The sequence below is a fragment of the Agelaius phoeniceus genome, chromosome 5 (genome assembly GCF_051311805.1).
Source record: "Agelaius phoeniceus isolate bAgePho1 chromosome 5, bAgePho1.hap1, whole genome shotgun sequence".
Classification (NCBI taxonomy): Eukaryota; Metazoa; Chordata; class Aves; order Passeriformes; family Icteridae; genus Agelaius; species Agelaius phoeniceus.
In genome coordinates, this window is record NC_135269.1 from 44,219,499 (window position 1) to 44,239,187 (window position 19,689).

Sequence of the window (19,689 nt, forward strand, 5' to 3'; positions counted from 1 at the left end):
GTACAAAGACTTGTATTTCCAGCTGCTCATGTGGCTTTGTGTCATCAGACCTATTTCATTTTTGGTCACCCACATTGTACAGATATCTCTTGAATAAGCAAGAATACACAGAAATGCAGAGTAAAACTTAACATGACAAGAAATACTAGCAGCTCCTAGCTTTACAGAACTGGCATTTTAAATATTGTTGTCATACCCTAATTTACTGTGAAATAATACTTCTATCTGTATGTACATGCAACATGGAATAAAAAATGATTAAAAGTTCTAAGTAGCTCCTTTAATTCTGGGAGAGAAAAATACAGCAAGATTAAGAGCAGACAGTGTTGAGGAGCCTCTTTATAGTTTCTGTGAATTATTTCTTCATCAGCTTGTAAGTGCTGCTATGATTGTGATTGTGCAATTAATAACTGTCAGAATGCTTACAGCTGAACTGCTTGAGCATTTGCAGAAAGCTTTCTACAAGTACTTCATTTTAATGCTGCTTTCTCTAGAGTTCCACTGGCAGTGGAACCTCATTAACCCAGGAAAGTACAGCACATTTCCAAAAACAAACAAACAAAAAATAAATAGTAAGATGAAGTCCCTGAGGATAGTCAGAGCCACAGCGAATCTGCTCATGAAACAAACAAGCATGGATTAGAGAGCTGTGCTAAGCCTTCTCCCAGGCAGCAGGTGTTCCCTCCAAACCCAGGCAACTGCAGTTGTTAGTTATTAGTGCTCTGCTTCAGGGGAGCCACTTGTTCTGCCATGAACTCTGAACTCCTCAACAGGGAGAAGTCTCCACTGGAAAAGCCCTGAAATGCAAGAAGGGTAAGAGATGCCACTGCACAGAATGCTTCTTCTCCTGTTCCTTCAGGAACATGCTTGTCTTAGCATCACAGTTTCAGGACAGTCCAAGATAATTAGACTACAATACATTTTAGTCATTCAACCAGCACAACAGTCATCAGAACATCCACCTTCAAGAGTCATTAAATATGTGTTCTTTCACATCTTTCACATTGTACGGGCAAAATAATCCTGTTCCAGTAATCGCCACCTGCTGACTTGTTTTTGTGCCAAGTTCCACACATTACCTTGTTAATTATGAAAGCCCATGTATCAGTGAGCACATTAACTTTACTTTCAAAGTTACTGATGACGAAATAGATTTTAATATACTTTGTACAGTCTTAATTCTTTAATTTCCACTGTTTTAAATATCATTTTCTCCTTGTATGTATTATAAAATTATTCTATTCTATATGGGTATTCAATGTCTCTTGTTCTGTTTCAATGGTATTGACTACATATATGAAAATAAAATCTAGAATTTTTTTTCAAATTGTCTGTAACCGTGATAAGAAAAGAATCTGGTTCTGATAATCTGAAACACTTTACAAGTGTTGGGATGTACTATTACACTCACAAAATATCACAGGAAAATTGCATGCCTATGTGTACCTACTTCATTCTAAGTACTGCTTCTTTCCTTTGATAATTCTCAATATTTCAATTTTTCTTACTTTAAAAGAAAAATATTCTTTTTTTTAATATAATTGTTTATTGGAAACATGCCTCCATGTCTGCTTGCCTCCATTGTCTGTGTCCACAAGTTCCATAAAGCTCATTAATGATCTATCAATAAAGCCATCTATAACAGAGGTCCCAAGATGCTCACACACTTAAGAGAAAAAGGGGAGAAAAAAGAGAGTAACAACCTCATGCTTCTAGAAAAATTAGTCTCAACCAACCCTCAATAATGAAGAACAGAATGAAACAAAGCAAGTAAGGACATTGCTACAAAACACATCTGTGCCACGGTGCCTTTGCTGACTGTTCTCCCAGCCTGGACATCTCATACAACGCGCTGAGTCTAAAAGCACTGCATAATCTTTAAAAAGAGATGCTTCCATCTCTCACTGCAAGATATTCCTGTTTCTCATGATACTCAGCAGTGAATATACTCTAGTAGCTGATAAGGGTTCTAGACATTTGTTTTCCTGATTATAACTAGTTATATAATCAATTAAACACTTTTTAAAAGCATTTTTGTTCAACTAGGCTGATCTAATGCTCATGTTGCCCTGATTGAAACCAAAGGTTTTCTGCAAAGTAAGAGTTAAAAGGCATAAGACATCTGTTCATATTTACTTGCTTGTAATTTTACTTTGAAATACATGCTCCTAAAATGTTTTATTATAATATTACCTGGATAGAATGACATAAACAAATAAAATTATATGTTTATTCCATTTTGCTACAGTAAGTGAACAATAAACTGAACAGCCAAGAGCCAAAGTAAACATCTTCTACTATGAAAAATATGTTGCAATATTGGTTTCTCACTGACCTTTGTTTGGATTAATTCTGAGGACATGGTATCCAGTTAAATACCTAACTATTATGAGTTTGAACACATTATAGTATATTGTAATAATGTATTAGCCTACAAAACAGACTGCAAGGTCTAGGTAGCTTTTGTGTACATTATCTAGATATTCTAACATCTTCATTACACATTCAACGAACACAAGAGAGACCATGGCCTGAAAGATTTGACCTTTTATGTACATGCTCAGCTATTGTCAGAGAAATAACTTTCTCATTTACTATTGTACATTCAGCATGGTTTTGTAAGCAAAAATTATTAAACCAAAAATCTCTACATTGAAGAGATAAATTTTGCTACAAATTTCCCAAAGTTGCTAAGGAAAGCATCTTTATATTCTCTATTTCTCTTTGTAATACTTTATTTGTGAAAATAAAAATGTTCAGATATTTCTTAAAGGTTGGTTTTCTCTTCAATATACATAAACGAGTGTATTCCAGTACCAAAGTTTTTCTTTGCCATGCCTCAGAATCACCTCACTTGGCAAAAAACTATATCAATACCACAATGCTATTAAAATACTTCACTACTGTACATTGCTTTAATCTGTGGAAGTCAAATCTCTTTAGACACAAGAAAAAATATCCCTAGACTGATTCTACAGCTGGAGGAACCACAGCAGAGGCAGGTGATATGGCTAAGTCCATCCTCTGCCTCATAAAGAAATGTAACTTCTCTGCTCTTGCTTTAGAGAGACATCCAAGACTCTGAGGGGCCAAGTCTCCCTGGAGTCTGCAATCAAGAGATGATGGGGTGTGCTGGCCTCCTGCAGGGATCTATCAAACCTACAGCCCTCCCAAGTTCTCTTTTCAGGACTTCAGCTTGGCACTTACCAGCTTGGTGCCTTCCAGTTCACATGACGCAGCACAGATGGGGCTTCCTCCAGCTGGGAAAGGTGAACCCTAATCAGGGAGCACTGCAGCTCTCAGCTTCTGCAGTCTAAGGTAAAATGCAGCCTAATGTCACAAAAGGTAACAGTCAAGGTCTCAGCTACTGACCCAGCTGGAAAACTGATGTCCTCACACAGAACATCGTGTGCTAAGACAAAGGGAGCTTAGGATCTCGGGTTTCCCACCAGCTCAGCCAACACCGGTCAGAAGACTGATGTCTGTAGCCAGATGTCTTTCCACTGGGCTTCTTGTGCAGCCTGTCTTACCTGTTTTTGGTGGTCTCAAGGGCCTAATTTGAACTAATCTGTGTGAGTGCACACAGGTGAAATGCATAGCACTCTGCCCTCCTTAGAGAAAGAAATGCCATTTTAGAAATGCCACATAGCCTTGAAAGATTTCTTGCTATTTCTCGAAGAAGGAAAGAATCGAATTTTCCATAAGAATGCACATTCATCTTTTAATACCAAAACAAGAAAGAGGAGGATGGACTTTTGCTGCTGCAAGGAAAGAGCTGACACTTTCTTTTCTTAATGGATTACCCAGAGGCAAGAAAGAGCCGGGTGGTGATGGTCAGCACCATCTGCCATATCAAACCTTGCAGGAGGGTCCTGAAGGCACCACATCTCTGCTTTACATTCATGTCATTGCTACTACCAAGAAGCAATACTTTAGGCTGCTGATTTGAAAGAGTTGTAAAATGCATATAACCTGGGAAGGCCCAAGACTGTGCCAGAATTAATGTGTAGGCAGGCTTAATTCTGAATATTTCTGCACCTCTCAATTTCCATTCTAGAGATTTAGCCTATAATTTTAATTTTAGCCTTTACTATTACTGATTTTATTACTTCAGGTTTAGACAATTGTGCTGATGCAGATAAAAGAAAACCTGTAAAAATAGATATTGATTTCCTGTAATGTTTTAGAACATTTTTAAATGGGGAAGTAACTGAAAACCCTGCATTAGCAACAGAAAATGCTAACGCATTTGTTCCTGAGAATTTTTAATTCTATGTGACCCAATCCCAGGTTACAAAACTAGCAGGAAAAAATAATTCTCTTTTTAAATGGCCTCACTGCATAGTTAAAAAAAAAAAGTTAGTTAGAGGACATGTAAGTATTTAATTATATTTTTGCACTCTTTATTCTTTTAGAATTTTTAGCATTTTTTAACTGCCAAACCTATGCAAGCAATTTCACGATCCTCCTTGTTTTTTTAATTTTAGAGCCAAAATGTTTAAGCATCATATATGTCATTCTTCCAGAAACTACATCTTCCTTCTTTGAATTCTTTGGAACCCAAACCTCATAGCAGATAAAAGAAACATAGCAGTATTTATAGCCTGTGTCATGTTGATGCTGAACTCTGAAGGGAAGTGCTGAAATCTCTGTTCTGCAATACCAGTTTAGTGATGCTCTGCAAGAACTTGTCAAAATAATCAGGGTTTTTCTACACTGTTTGTTCTTTTCTCCTGAAGTGAATTCACAAGCTTATTTTTAATAGTAAATAGAATTGCTTACACTGTATCTACTACACAGGCTTTTAAAATAAACATTTATAAAGAATTTTGAGTCAGAAAACAAAGCAGATTAAGCATGAGGTTTATTTTTTGTCTTCAATAAATATTTGCAACTCTGTTGTCTATTATGGAGACTGTGACTAAATCTCACATTGGACAAACAGGCACCCCATTACTGAGCATGTCTGTGTTTCGAGTGCAAAAAGTGGAGAATTGGTTTTGTGGGACCAAGAGGAAGCACATTCCTGTGACAAAAAAGATGTTCTCTAGCTCACAGTGGAGTGCAGGGGTATGCACATAGACCTGAGCCTTTCCAGACTCTGTGAAAACTGCTTTTCTGTAAGCTATACACAGGATGCACCTGTATGCGCATCCAGATCAACACCTGTCTGAGCACCAGAAAAGGATACAATCAGTTAATCCAGTCCTATGTCAGAATTAGTATGTGCTGCAATCTGCACAGATCTTACACAGGAAGGCTGATTATTATTCTGCCAGACTTGGACCAGTCTTACATTTAGCGGTTGTACTTCTCACAAGTGACTGTTTGAATGTTTGTCGCAGTTTTGTTTGGGGTTCTTTGTTTTGGTTTGGGTGTTTTATTGTTTGCTTTTTATGTTAGACTCTCCTTCAGACTTCAGACAAGTGTACAAACTCTAATTAAGGATGCATTCTGCATTAATTTACTCCAGGAATGAGTTTTGGTGGTGTTAGGTGTATGATTGGACTCAATTATCATAAAAGTCTTTTCCAACCAAAATGATTCTGTGATTCCTAACTTTACATAACGTGTGGTTTGTTAGTTCCACCACAATTTCCATGCCTCACCTTCCAGGAGAAATAACTAGAGTCCCACTCAGATGGGATTTTGCTTTATCAGAGAATGAGTGATAAGAGATCTGTTATTTTCATGCTGTGATAATGGTTATAGCAGATGAAGTCCAGCTGGTTTATAGCAGGGGTAGCGGCTGCAATTACAGCCTGTGAAAACAATTGGCCAGAACCACAGTTATCAGAGGAAAATTAGCTTTTAACAGCAATTCAGAGAGAAATAATTATCTTTCAACAGAGGAGCACCTTCTAGTGGTCTCAAGTGAACATGGCAGCTAGTTAAACAGTACTCTAAATAAGGAGAGCTAAATGTGCTAAATAAAGAATAGCAATGCATATTTCTGTACACTATTTTTATGATTAAATTCATTATTCATTTAAAAAAAAGGAGAAAAACCAAGCTCATATTGGAAAAAATTAAAATATTTTTCAATTACAATATTTTCTACTCCTCCCCTTATCCTTGCCAACCTAATAGTTTGCTAGCTTTTTATACAGTTACCTTGAAAGAGTATTTTTGTATGTTCTACTTGAAACCTACCCACCCTTTTGTTTTCTTAGTAATGAAAATTTGTCTTCATTATACACCAGTTCCAAAGGAAATTAGCCATAGAAATATTACTTTGTTCAGTTTCACTGGTTATTATAACACAGTTTCTCCAGCCAGAGTATTCCTAGTAAGCATAGTTTTTGCAATATATTATTTGTCCTGGTTACCTTTGCAAATAACATAGTTTCAAATGATTGAAAATCCAGTTTTTCCTAAGTTACTACTAAATATAGTGGCTATGACAGTTTAGTCTAGTCTGTGGTCTCTTTCAATCAGTATGTAGTAGATTATCCTTTTTGGACACAATTATATAGTGTACATAATACAAATGAATTATGTGCTATTTCTATAAAAGCAAATTAAGATTAATAAGCAGTGCTTAATATCATGTCATTGCAGGATATTTGTACATTGGTGGAAGCTAACTATATGAAACAGATTCATACATAGATTTTCATGACATTTCTCTGAATTTTGCAATTGAGGGAAAAATGGCAAGTGCAAAACCTCAGATTCTCAGGTGATTAAAAGAAGACATAGCTATTAAATTTTTGACTCTATAAACATTATAAACATATTCCTGAGTTATCAAAGTAGAGAACCTGACCTTTTTTTTTCTGAAGAAATTTTTCAGCATTTGGAAACTTCAGCCCAAAACTGAAATAAGTCTTGCGAAGATTTTACATTTAATTTTTTTACAAAATGAAAGCTCATTTCGTATCATTTTGTACCATTTGTTTTGGTGGTGACATTATATAATAGGTTTGTTGAAATAGTTAATAATTTGGCATCCTCCATCCCCTGCTGAGAGGGCAAAGGGGTAGTAATACCAAGTGAATGGAGCTTTGGGGTTGTCAACCATTTCTGTAGCCACAGGGACAATATTCTGCAAAATACTGCAAGTGCAATATTCACTAATGTTATATATTATAATGCACTGATTAATTTTTTGTACACAACCTTGTATGAGCCTTGGCCAAGTTCTGATTGAGTTTGGCAGCCAGAGTTTAGTCTGATAAGCTCTGGGTAGGCACAGGCTGCTTGGGCCAGCTCTTGGCACAGCAGCGTGGCTCTGACCTCTGCAGAGCCCCTGATCCCTGCAGCTGCTCTGCCCTGTGCCCAGCAAGGCAAGCAGAAACACAGCCTCAAGAGAAGTCTGCTTTTTAGCTGCAGCCTAAGAGATGGAAGTCTGTAAGCATCCCCAAGAGAGCAGCACTCCTGCTTTACTCTGTGAATTCAGACAAGTCACAAAAAGTGACCTCTAATTTAGATAAAAATTGCTCCACCTTTGGCTGCCATAGAGATAAAGCTCATGGGATATAAGCCCCAAACCATTTCCAAGTCATCTCACCTGGAACCTATCAAGGATAACATGAAGCAAAGTGGTAGGCATGGAGAAAACTCTTTGTAAATACTTTTTTATTTGCTGCATGAAAGTGAGACAAAATTGAATGTTGTGTTAAGCCCTGAATTCCTCAGATCAGGAACTCCACAGACATTCCTTATAAAATGTTAGTTTTCAGTTCCTTCTCCCTTTTCTGTACCTTTAGCACATTACACTGTCAGGTGTGAATTAAGATCCATATTTTTTGTCACTTACATCTATTAGCAAAAGAGCTAGGATAATTGTGAGGTTTTGTTATGTAAAACTGCAGTCTCTCAATCTTTAGGCCTTTTACTCAAGTTAAAATTAAATATTGTTGCTGCTGTGACTCTCTAGGAATGTTTTTCTTCATCTTGCCTCATCTCTTTGCTCCCTCACTGCCCTAATTACTTTTTTCATTATTTGTTTAGCATGTTTGACTTTACCTGAATCTTGCACAGATTTAATTTCTTCTTTCCTTCACTATTAAATAAAAGTGTGCTTCATAGTAGACAGACATTACATCAGTGTCACAGAAAGAGAAAATATTATTTAGCATGTACATAAGTGAGCCTAAAAAGCTCTACACAGCTGGCCACTTTGAAAGATCATACCCCAGTGGTGCAGATGAAAACTGAATTCAAGGCTCTGCTGCTACCTCTACTCAGATGTCCAGCCTGCTCCTGGGAGACTCCTTTCCCACATAAAGGCACCAGGGACAGTGTGAATCCTCAAAGCAGGAGAGTTTCTGCTGTTCCTGCCAACCCCTGGCATGAGTTACTCAGTGGGGAAAAGGGCATTGCCCCTCCTGATGAAAAAAGAAGAATGCAGAAAATCCTGTTTTCCAGCATCTGAAATTAGGGCATGTGCCTCATGTCTCAGCAATCACATTTAGAAACTCTGCATTTCTGCCCCACCTGTGTCATAGGGAACAATTACTGATCCTTCCTCCTTGAAAGTCAGTCTGGTTAGTGAAGACATTTACAAATTCTTTTTACTTTTGCCATATGTAAAATATCTATGAGAAATGTATACACCACACCTACTATTTGCTAAATAGTTCTTATGTCCTGATAATGTATTCAAAGTTTTTTAAGGACCTGCACAGGCTGGATTCAGCTTGGGGTCCCAGAAGAATCACACAGAGAGAAATCACATACACACAGTTTGTATGTGGAGGACCTTCATGCCACTGACAGCCAAAGGGGACCAAGGAAATCATCTTCTCCTAGGGACTCTTCAGCAGGCACATGGCAAGGTGAAGTTCCACACTAATATCCTCTCCATCTCCTCCTTGTATAGGATAATGATACATGAAATTTGCCCCTGCACTAGGCTGCACCTGCACTATGCCCATCAGGATGCATCTACTAAGAATAAGCTCACTTCTATTTCTGGAAATTGGGGAATGGAGACACATCATTCCCATAAGTGGCAGGCATCATTCCAAAATCACTCCTGGCTTCAAACAGAAAGAAAAATCTGGAACTCATGTCAAAAAGATCAAAACACAGATTTGACACATCAGTATGAAATAGCAATGAACTTATTTTTAGTTTTCAGTCACTGGATGCTAAATATTATCTAGAGCTTTCCCATTATGGAAAATCTGACACATGTAGCTCTTCCTGCACTCTTATGCTACTGCTTGGGGAGTGGGGTATGCACCTCCAGTAGAATCGAATCTTCTACCAAGAGAGAATAATCTTTTTGTAGCTATTGCCTGCATCTCTCCAATTAAACTCTATCATTTACTACCCAAAGACTGATTCCACAACAAAGGCTAAGTGCAGACAACAGCAGTCTTCTCATTGAGTGTGAAAAGAGGAAGCAGTGAAATGTTATGGCTCTTCTAAAAATAAGAGTAAGAGAAGAAATTAGGAGGTCACTTGCATGCTTTTCATTTATATTTGAAAGGTCACTTGTGGTCTCCCTCATGAATGATGTAAAGTTTAAAATAAACTGATATCTGAATTACTGTCAGCTTGCCAGAGCTGGAATCTGATGAGCCTGCAACTCATTCAGTGGCTGGCTGAGAGCTTCTTCTTTTTATGTTGCTGCCTTTTTTTTCCCCTTTAATTTGAGGATTCTGGCTCTCAGAAATGCTTGCTCACAGTCATTTGTGCTTTATTATTAGCAAACTGTTAGACTGGCCCCTTGGCACACATTTTGTAGGACCAAAATAATTTTATTATATTGCTTCAACATTTTACTGGTACAAAAGAGGTGAATTGACCGCGAGGCAATCACAGCAGACCTTAAACACCTTCAATAGTATTAACTTGGTCATTGCTATTAAAATACTGAACAGGCTCTTGAAGACAGTATTTTTTACCAGCTATCACATTCGTTGTTTTCTATCAGGCTGAAGTCATCAATGGAAAAGAAAGAGCAGGAATAAAGTTGCTGGGTTTTAAGTGACAGTCCTTAGTGTAATGTAAGACACAGAGCTGACAACAGAAAAGAATATGCTCTATCAATCAGCTTAGAATTTTATGCAAGTATTGCTATGTGCACACCACTTGTTTCTACAGATGGTGATATAACTGTTCCTATCACTACCATCAAACAAGAATGGGAAGCAATCTGGCTGGAGAACAAGCATGCAAAAATCTTAACAAATCTATGGGAAGCTTCTTTGGCCAAACAGATCACATGGCTCACTAGCTATTTCACAAGCACCACTATGAAAGTGATATGCCAACACCAGCAGCAACACCTCTGCCTAGATTTTACACTAACATGATCCCTAAAATATCAGGATACTAACTGATCATATATGTAATATTGTATGAATTCATCCTTTTACCTAGCACCCACTTCTCCCATGTAGTGCACCATCATCCTGACTAAATCCCAGTCTGCCTAATTTCTTCTTGCAATCTTCATGCAGTTAATACACCCCTTGAAATCTCAGCATAAAAGCAGACACTGAAGAGTCTGCTTTTAAGACATTTGCATGATCTTTTAGAGCCTTCCAGAGAAGATGTTTGACAAAAAGAGTAATGTTTTCAGATCACATAGCCTTGGTGGGTGTTTCGTTTGAAGGCATCTATCATGAAATTGTTCCCAGCATGGCACTACTGTCCATTAAAAAATCTGCAACATTTGTGTGCACCCACAGTTCAGTGCAATTCCTGTAATGAGTGATTTATTCATTTATCCCAGTGTCTATGAAGCTCACATTATCATTTAATTTTAAACAAACTGCATACTGTGAACATTTGTAAGAGAGAAACCCATTAAATTCAACATTTATTCAACGGCTCCAATTTACACGCTGTATTATGATTCCTCCATTTTAAGAAATACAGATTTAGCTATATATATCTTGTTTGCTGTTATTTTTTATAACACATTAAGTATTTCATTTTTCCATCCACGCCATTTAGAAAGGAACTTACAAATATAAATCTAAGAACACTCATTTGCAATTGATTCAAATACAAATACAATACAAACATAGTCTCTGCAATCAGGCTTTTAACCAGATTTTAATACATCTTTAAAATCAGAAAAATGGACAAGTAGAAACATGTACATTTTTTAGTAAGTTTTTAAAAACTGATGTATCTAATATGCAGCATAAGCTAAGGATTAGTACATGTAAGGACCAGTCAAAGCAAAAATGCTGGACTGAAAAAAATTAGGTATTTTCCAAGTATACTGCCCATTTATATATATATATATATATATACATATATATATATATATATATATATACTGCCCATACTGCTAAAAGTCTATTCAAATTGAAGACTTATTTTTATATGTATAGTCCCTAGGCTTTTTTGAAGTTTTAATACCTTTCTGGTCCCTAAGCTTATTCTCTTATCCAGAGATAGCTCCAATATTGTCCCTAACATGGAGTTTTTACAGTAGAGGGGCATGGATTAGAATAGCTATTGTACTGGGCTCAGTGATAATGATTCGTAAGGATCATGTTTATCTATACTGATGCAAAATACACAGCCTGAACTTTGGGCAAACCCCCCCTCTTCACTGAACTCAGAATTTAGGTCTGAAGTAGTGCAGAAGAGCAACCGTGCAGATGCTGAGCAGGTGCCAATTAAAATATACACTTTCTATACCTTAAACACTGTGCTATCTTCTGTACAATACCACAGAGCAATATGAAAAATAGGCAAATGCTTATTTAGGAATTTCTTTTAAGTAAAGATTAGAATGGATTTTTTGAATGCATAGTGTCATCAAATGGGTCAGTTTGTAATAAAGCAGAAAATTAATCAAGCAGATTTAAATAAATCTGGTTTAAATAAAGCAGAAAATTAATCAAGAAATTACCTCTTTATCTCAAGTAATTCTTTCATACAGAAAGAAAAAACAAACCAGGGGTATGTATCTTTATTTTTTATTTCCCCAAACTCCCAATATTCTTCTATGACCTTTCACTTTCCATTGCAAAATTAAAAGCTCAGCAAAACACAATACCTAACCAACAGAAGATATGCTTAGTGATGGATCAAAATAATACAGTGGATAACAGCCAAAAGACAATGTTTTACTTCTTCTGACCGCATGTCATGAATATATAAAGAATGTCTTAGATAAGGGCTATTTTCTATGGAAATATTTATCATGGGAAATGTTTATCAAATAATATAAGCTATTTCTTGACTGAAGAACAAGAAAAGTAATTGTTTTCTAGTCTTGTTTTAAGTCATGAGGAGTGTCTTGAAGGATTCCCTGAAGATGATACTGCTCAAAGGTTGCAACAAACATTATCAACAGAAAACATTCCACTATGTCCTCCAGCTGAGAACTCTACTTCTCATCAATATAGTTTACTTACTCCCTTATCTCTCTGTAAACTCAGAGTGATGAAGCCTAAATCAGGTTTCCAGCACCTGTCTTCTTCCACTTTTAGACACATAAGGTGCTATTTCTTTTATTTTTTTAGTCCATGACAGTCCTGGCTATCAGGCAGTGACTGTCACAGATGGTAAACTGTATTATGACACAATTCTAGCTATACTATCTTTCTAGTTCCTATGCAAACTCAGCAGCAAGAAATACAGAAGACAAAGAATAAAAAAGCATAAAGGGCATAGAGAAAGAAAATCCTTTCCTCTTCATTTAAAGTGAGACAGGCAGACTAATCCTTTTCATTTTCAATTTGCAGCCTGCATGCTGAGCCAAGACCTGAGAGGGGAAGATTGACTGGTGCTATTTGGTTTCCTGACTGCAGGAAGTTATACACAGGCCACAAGAAACAACCAGTCACAATTTCCTCTGCAAACAGAGTTTAGCAGAGAAAAAAAAACAAACCAAAAATAAATAAACAAACAAGGATTTAAAATCAGAGTGGTCCTAAGCAATTATACATTAAAAAAGTCAAATAAAGAAAAATTACAAAAGTAGCAGCTACTTAAAGAAAAAGACTAGAGAAATTAAAAACAATAAAGGGGTGAATTCATTAAGTGCTTGATGCCAGAAGATCCAGAGGACATATTCAATGAGGATCTCAATAAAAGGAATGATTTCTAGGCAATGAAGTCATTAAAGTAGTAGCAAATAACAGGCAGAAAATATTTCAGCATGGTGTACAAATCTCTTGGAGACACAGAGATACTTGAAGCTGTAAACTCACATTCTCATCACTGCAATGTCTATCCACACAGCTACACAGCCACATCAGTCAGCAATACAGTCAGCTCTTCAGTCCCACTGCCTGCCATCTGCTCTCAGTGTATCACCAGCAGCACATTTCCACTGCCACACTGTGTGGGTGCAGCCCCACAGCACTGGAGCCAGCACAAGGTATGGCTGCCACAGCCCCCAGCTATCCTGGCTGCACAGTCCTTGGCCATCTCATCAGCACTGGCACTCAAGTGATCACATCAGTTCAAGGAGCTGCTGCAGATGACAGCAGAAGCAACTGATTTTCCATGAGTTTGGCTGCCTGAGCTGGCTTGCTGCACTGTCACATCAACAACAGCACTGGCTCAGAATGATGTGGCTGGCATTAGGAGGGTGGGGTTGTGACAGATCCACATTGGCTCAAATTGCCATGAACCTCAACGTGCAGCCTGAAATCAGATTGTACCTACACCCCTGTTGCTTGCCCACACCACAACCACAAATATCCATAAACCAGCACTGCCTTCAGGGTTAGGAATTTCTTCCCCATTAGTTTCCTCTCAATGCTGACCCCATCTTAGTGCTGCCACAAACATCAGAATGGTCAGACACGTGATCCTTACAGAAATAAAAGATGGGTGCTGCTAATATGGGTAATATCCTATTTCACTGAGCAACTGCACAAAGCAGCAGACACTGACAGACTTTCCCTGTTTGGCAGCAAGACTGAATCAAGCCACTTTAAAATTTATGTTTAGCTACATACGATATTCACTTACAAATCCAGAAGGAATTATCATAATAACCTACCTAGATAGAAGATAATGACTCTGTTGTCAGAAAAATGTGTTCTCAAAAATAAAAATTCATGTCTTGATGAGGTCATAGCCTACAAAAACTTGTTCTACGGGTTGTCTAGCCTTTCAGATAAAAAAAAATGCTGGCTATTTGCCACTTCCAAGCACTGGACCTTGCATTACATATGCTGAACTAAAAGTTCTGCCCTTCAAATTTGAGCAAGTCACTCTCTAATCTTCCCTTTATCCTCTCAATCCTCTCACTATTGGGCTAATTTTCTAAATTTATCATCAGTTTCATCACTTTTCCTTAAACATCTTCAGTTTAACAAAATTTCTCAACGGGTGAAGCCAGAATTGAAAGCATTCTTGTGGTAGCCCTTGTTCCAGGTAAAATGCCCTCTTTATGGGAACATTTTACATTTACCATTACACTATGGTAAAACAGCTGAATAGTCTTCATGATGCTTAATCATTTTTCAGAATAACTGCTTCAAGAGAAGTCTGTATTAAAAGTCATTTGATGTGGCTTTGCTTGTTCACTCCTCAACACAACAGCTTTACATTTGATTTATTGAAACAATAGTGGCTCTCTCTTGATCTTAACAGAATGAGACAGACTAAGGAAATGGCCTATTGCTCATGTGCTTTGAGGTGTACCAGTAACCATCCAACCTGCAGTGATACCAGTATAAGAATATGGGGGTTGTCCATCCAGACCAGCAGCAACACACCCAGAATCAGATGTTTCAAAAAATAGTGCAACTGGCAGATGTAGGAATGTGCCCCCTGTTGATGGAGTGACCAAATTGTCCTTTGTCTCCTTAAAAAGGGAATAAGCCCAGAAGTTTCTCTCCTCAGTAGGTAAAAAGACACCTCATAGGACCTTGGGGACTTCACCTCAAACTTAAGGAAAGCTAATTGGACAGAAGCAAAAAAGTTCCACCTAAGCAATTTACTAGAAAAAGAAGATAACAAAAGGAACTACTTGCTTTTGTGAGGTGTTTTAGCAGGAGCAAGAGCCTCTTGCCCCTGGCTTGGGTTTTCTCTGTAAAGAGCTTTGTTATTTTGCCTTTTATTAAAACTTTTCTGTTTCCAACACTACCACAGAAGCCATCCTGCTGATTTTATGCCATCTGAGGTGGCTGAGCTATCTCAGGTGTGATATAGGTCTCCAAGAACTCATAAGATCTGGCCAAGGAGACCTCTGTATTTGGCAGAAACAAAGAGATCTTTTCTACTGAAGATTTCTAGTTATCTCTAGAACAGAGACAGCCTTGAGCCTTCAGATGCAACATTCTCTACAGGTGAATTAAGACAACAATGGATATTTTTCTATCTCTATATATTTACATCTAAGTTCTCAGTCTCCGATTTTTTTTCCAGAGCCATTTCATCCCTTTCAGTTAGTTCATGTACATTCCTCAGTTAAGTCATAGCTTGTGTATGGAAACATTTACTGTCATGTTTTTCCCCATTTCCCACCTTTCCATTTTACTGCTTTGCTCTTGTACTAAAACAGAGACAGGTCCTAGAATTCTCATTTTCACACGGGAGCTCTTCAGCACAGCTCTGCTAATACTTACAAGAGCCTCTGCTTCCACTTAAGTGTCTTTTGACAAGACATGAAGAGCTGCTGCCCCAAGGAAGAATTCCTTTTCTTCAAATTGTTGAGAAAGTTATATAATAAGACATAAAAACTCGTCTGATAGTGCAAAGAAGTACATTTGTAAGACAGAAAAATTGAAAGTTACTGGCATCCCAAGTATTTAAGACATGTCAGCTTTCACTATTTTTATCCTTTTTTGACTGGAATCACTGAGAGTTATGCTATGGCATTAGTTTCCATCACAGTGTAAGCTTTGATGTACTGAGTTCTATACAGCTCTAAACAATAGAAGTGATTAAAAGCAAAGTTTACTAAATTGCCACCAGTAAAAAGCTAAATGGAAAAGTCAGAAAGCCATTACCAGGAAGTCAGCAGATGCATCTTTTAACTTACCAAACAAGCGCTGATGGAAGAGAAATTTCCCAGCTATCAGTCCTGTGAGAATGGCAAGGAGCCACAGAAAGACCTTCAAAAATCTCCAGCCTCCTCCTTCAGGGTATTTGTTTGTTACAAAGGAGAAACAATTACCAACAACAATAACATTGGCTTCTGTCTGGCTGTGGGATACTGGGTCCTCAGCAAATATTAAGAAGTTAAAGAAGATCACTAAGTAAGCCACAACTAAGCGAGACCACGGGTGCTGGAAGTAGTAGCGGAAGTCTTTATCCATCCTCAGATACTGCAGAACTGGGTTTTGCCTGTATGTAAAGACACAAATGCATAATGTTATATGTACTCCAAATTCTCAGAGTTTAGGAGAGACTCACACATTTCAAAATCAAATCATTGCAACCTTGTCATCAGTAATTTTTAACACTTTAGACTTGACTAGAAATGAAAGTTTCAATCAAAAGATATTGTTAGATCCAGACACAGGAAAAACTGAAATGTCTCTCTATTCCAACGCAAAAACAACAACCAAATATATGTACATTGCAACACAAGATTTTCAGTTTCAAATAACTATACTTCATGCACCTCCTCCATAATTGGGCATGAGAAGAATGAATACAAGAACATGGCAAGATACCTAAAACCCAGATTGCCTTTCCAGCCACACAAAAATTACAACACAGATTTCACAAAAAATTTATGCTAAGCCTAAATGGAATCTTTTTCCATGTAGGAGAAGGATGGAACCAGCCCAGAAGTCCAGAGGTCTTCTACTGGAAGCTTAAAAGCAAATGACCCAGAAAGATCAGAAACGTGTGCTCACATGAAAGAATAACATCTTGGAAAAGTTTCTAGAATTAATTCTTGCAAGTCAGGCAAGCCTGTATAAATCTTTTCACTGACTTCAGAGAGCACACCTATATTTTCAAAACCATAAATTAAGACACCCTGAAAACAGACTGTTCTGTATGAATGCAAAAACTGTATTTTGAAACCTGCCTACTTATTAAGTACTGCTATAGAAACATGCGACTGACCATGGAGCATTTTAGTTGTTTGCCATTTGATTTCTTTTTCTTTTATTCACAACCAATTAGTTGTTTCATCCTCTTCAACCACTTTGTATGCACAAAGATACAAGGCCTTTGTGCTGTAGAACACCAAAATTATTCAAGCGACACAGTGTGTAGGAAGAAAAAAAATGTGTCTAGTAATACTGCTTGTTTATTACAGCATGATCCTTCAAGGATACAGTGGCAAATTTTTGCAAATGTCATATGCCCTGCAGAAAAAAACCAAAACAAACAAGAGCCAGCCCACAAAAGACCTAAAACCCCTATCAATTACTCATCCTTTCTGGGACTTCTAACTTAGGTCTTGCAAACTTAGAAATGGCATGAATTTCAGTGTCTCCCTTTAGTTAGTCCCAAAATTATTTAATTCCATAACCCAATTTATCTTAGTAAAATTGCAAGTAATCCTGTACCTAATAAATGAAAAGGATAAAAGAACCCCTCGACAGATTCAGACAATGCATTCAGTAAATAAAATAAAGGAATAATATTCAATTATGCATAAATTACATATGAAAAAGAAAATAATACCACATTACAGAGTTTAAAAGTTGGGACAAGGAAGTGTCGGTTCTTCGAAAACTTTATGAAAAAAACTGATTTAAAGTAGGGGTCGTTGCCTAAGAAAATACCACTCTGGGGAGATTAAACCGCCTTTAGAGTCATAAGGATGCCCAAAGCTATTTCTTGTTCTCCTTTCGTTCTGTTACCATTAAGAAAAGTTTTGGTATTTCCTTATGTGTATGAGCTATCTTAAAACCCGAATGGGGCTGGAGAAAAACAACTACACGTCCTGGTATTTTTGACAGCTGCCGGATAGCCGAGAGTAATTAAATACCCAGCTGAAGACGCGGCGTCTTAGGAAGCGTTTTATAGAATCGGAAGCCAATATTAGCAACAGCAGCAGTGACAAATTGCTAACAAAAATCCTGCTCCTACCCACCTCAACGCCGAAAACGGGGGTGCCGACAGCGCCGCGGACCACACGCCCGTCCCAACCTGTTAAATGGACCGAATTCCCGCTGCCCCCGGCGCAGACCGGGCACCCGCGGCCGTGTCCCCCGGCGCGGTAGCTGCGGCCGCCGCCGCCCCGCCGGGCACTGGGCCACGGGCCCCCGCAGCGCCGCCGCCCGGGCCGCCCGCCGCACTCACCGCCGCGGGGATCCGGCGCCGCGGGCGCGCTGCCGCTGCTGCTGCCGCTGCTGCTGCTGCTGCTGCTGTTGCTGCTGTTGCTGCCGCTGCTGCTGCTGCGGCGCGGCTCGGCGCCCGCCCGGTGCGGCTCTCGGCGGCGGGCGGCCCCGCTCCGCTGCCGCGGCCGGCAGGGCCCCCCAGCCCCTCGGGCGCTGACAGCGGCGCTGCTGCCGCGGCGTCCCGCCCCCCGGCCGCCGCGGGAGGCAGCGGCGGCTGCGGCGGCGGCGGCGGCTGCGCTCCTCCGCTCCGCTCCGCTCCCGGGCGCGGGAGAGCGGCACCGGCAGTGCCGCAGCCGCGGCGGCAGCGGGCGGCGCCGCTGCGGCAGGGTCCCGGCGCCCCCGGCGCCCGTGCCCGGCCGTGCCCGCCCCTCCCCCGGAGTCTGCCGGCAAGGACCCGAAACGTGCGCGATGTGCCGCGGGTGTCTTTATTCACCCCGCGAAAGGCTGCCGGGGAGCCACGGGAGCTTGTCCAGCCGCCGAGGTGAACGAAACACGAGCGGTACTCAATTCCCTTTGGTCAGACTCCGGGACTGTGCAAATTTACAAGCACGGAAAACAGGCGGTCAAAACTGGCTATTTATTATCCCAAAGCAAAAGTACAGGGCTGGCAATAACAGCCGGATCACTCAGGACGAGCTATGAAAACCCTCATTTTTGGGAGGCGAAGGAGGTCTACACCCAATTTACTTACTTGGAAAGGGGCTAGGTTGAGGCTCCAGGGTGCACACCCAGTCTGTACGGTCACTGTGTCGGGCAAAATGCCCCTGTGCAGCCTGCCAGAGTTGTTGACGTTGCACTTCAGCCGAATTGTCAACCAAAGCCTTTTAATGTGGGATGTGGTCCCTAGTGCCAGTGTGCTGGTATTGCTGACATTCCAGGAAAACGTTTACAGGATGCTCTTAGCATTGCATTATGACTGGGTTTTAATGCAGTATGTACTAGTTCTGGTCATTGCTGAAGACAGATAAAACAAACTTGAAGTTGCTAGACACAATATATTTTTGGGAAAAGTCAGGTAGCTCCATTGGAGTGGGTGTCTGAAATTTGGCATCAGACAACTGGCTGCTTCAGGCCAAGGCATACAGGAATGTGGCTGAGATCCACTGAGGAATGAGGAAGGGTCTTTAGAAGAGTCATGTTGCAAAAGACCAGCACAACCAGAACAAGCAGCAGAAGACGACATGTGAACCCCTTCTGAACTTCTGGCAACACAGTATTCTGTATTTTTGTAAATAAATGTAACTGCTATTGAAGATGTCCAACATAATCACCGCATTATCTTCCTCAGTGGAACCGTCTGAGACCCTCAATTTCATGTAGAAAGATGCAGTATTCAGTATTTCACACTAACACACCCCAAGCTATCTTTACAGTAAAAAGAAAATTCAAAAAGAAAAATCATCATGCGCAATGTGAGAGTACAGAAATACAGTGAAAAGCACTGCCTGTTCATGCAACAGTTCTGTGTGTACTGCCACGCTTGCAGAACTCTGTCTCCTTA

General features: G+C 39.4%; 1 protein-coding gene across 3 annotated transcripts in view; it reads right to left on the reverse strand.

The window, feature by feature from the left end:
- Positions 1 to 19,008, reverse strand: part of TMEM117 (transmembrane protein 117) — a 181,103-nt gene extending 162,095 nt beyond the window's left edge. Inside the window, exons 1-2 of one of the 3 annotated variants that reach the window (XM_077178889.1) lie at positions 18,880 to 19,008; positions 15,926 to 16,230 (exon numbers count right to left, since the gene is read on the reverse strand). In XM_077178889.1, coding sequence (XP_077035004.1) covers positions 15,926 to 16,202 — 277 coding nt within the window. In that variant the 5' untranslated portion in view covers positions 16,203 to 16,230; positions 18,880 to 19,008. Of the gene's footprint in view, positions 1 to 15,925; positions 16,231 to 17,941; positions 18,126 to 18,150; positions 18,474 to 18,879 lie in introns of those variants that run through there. The other 2 variants (XM_077178888.1, XM_077178887.1) reach the window with 2 other exon arrangements.
- Between the last annotated feature and the right edge of the window lie 681 nt (positions 19,009 to 19,689).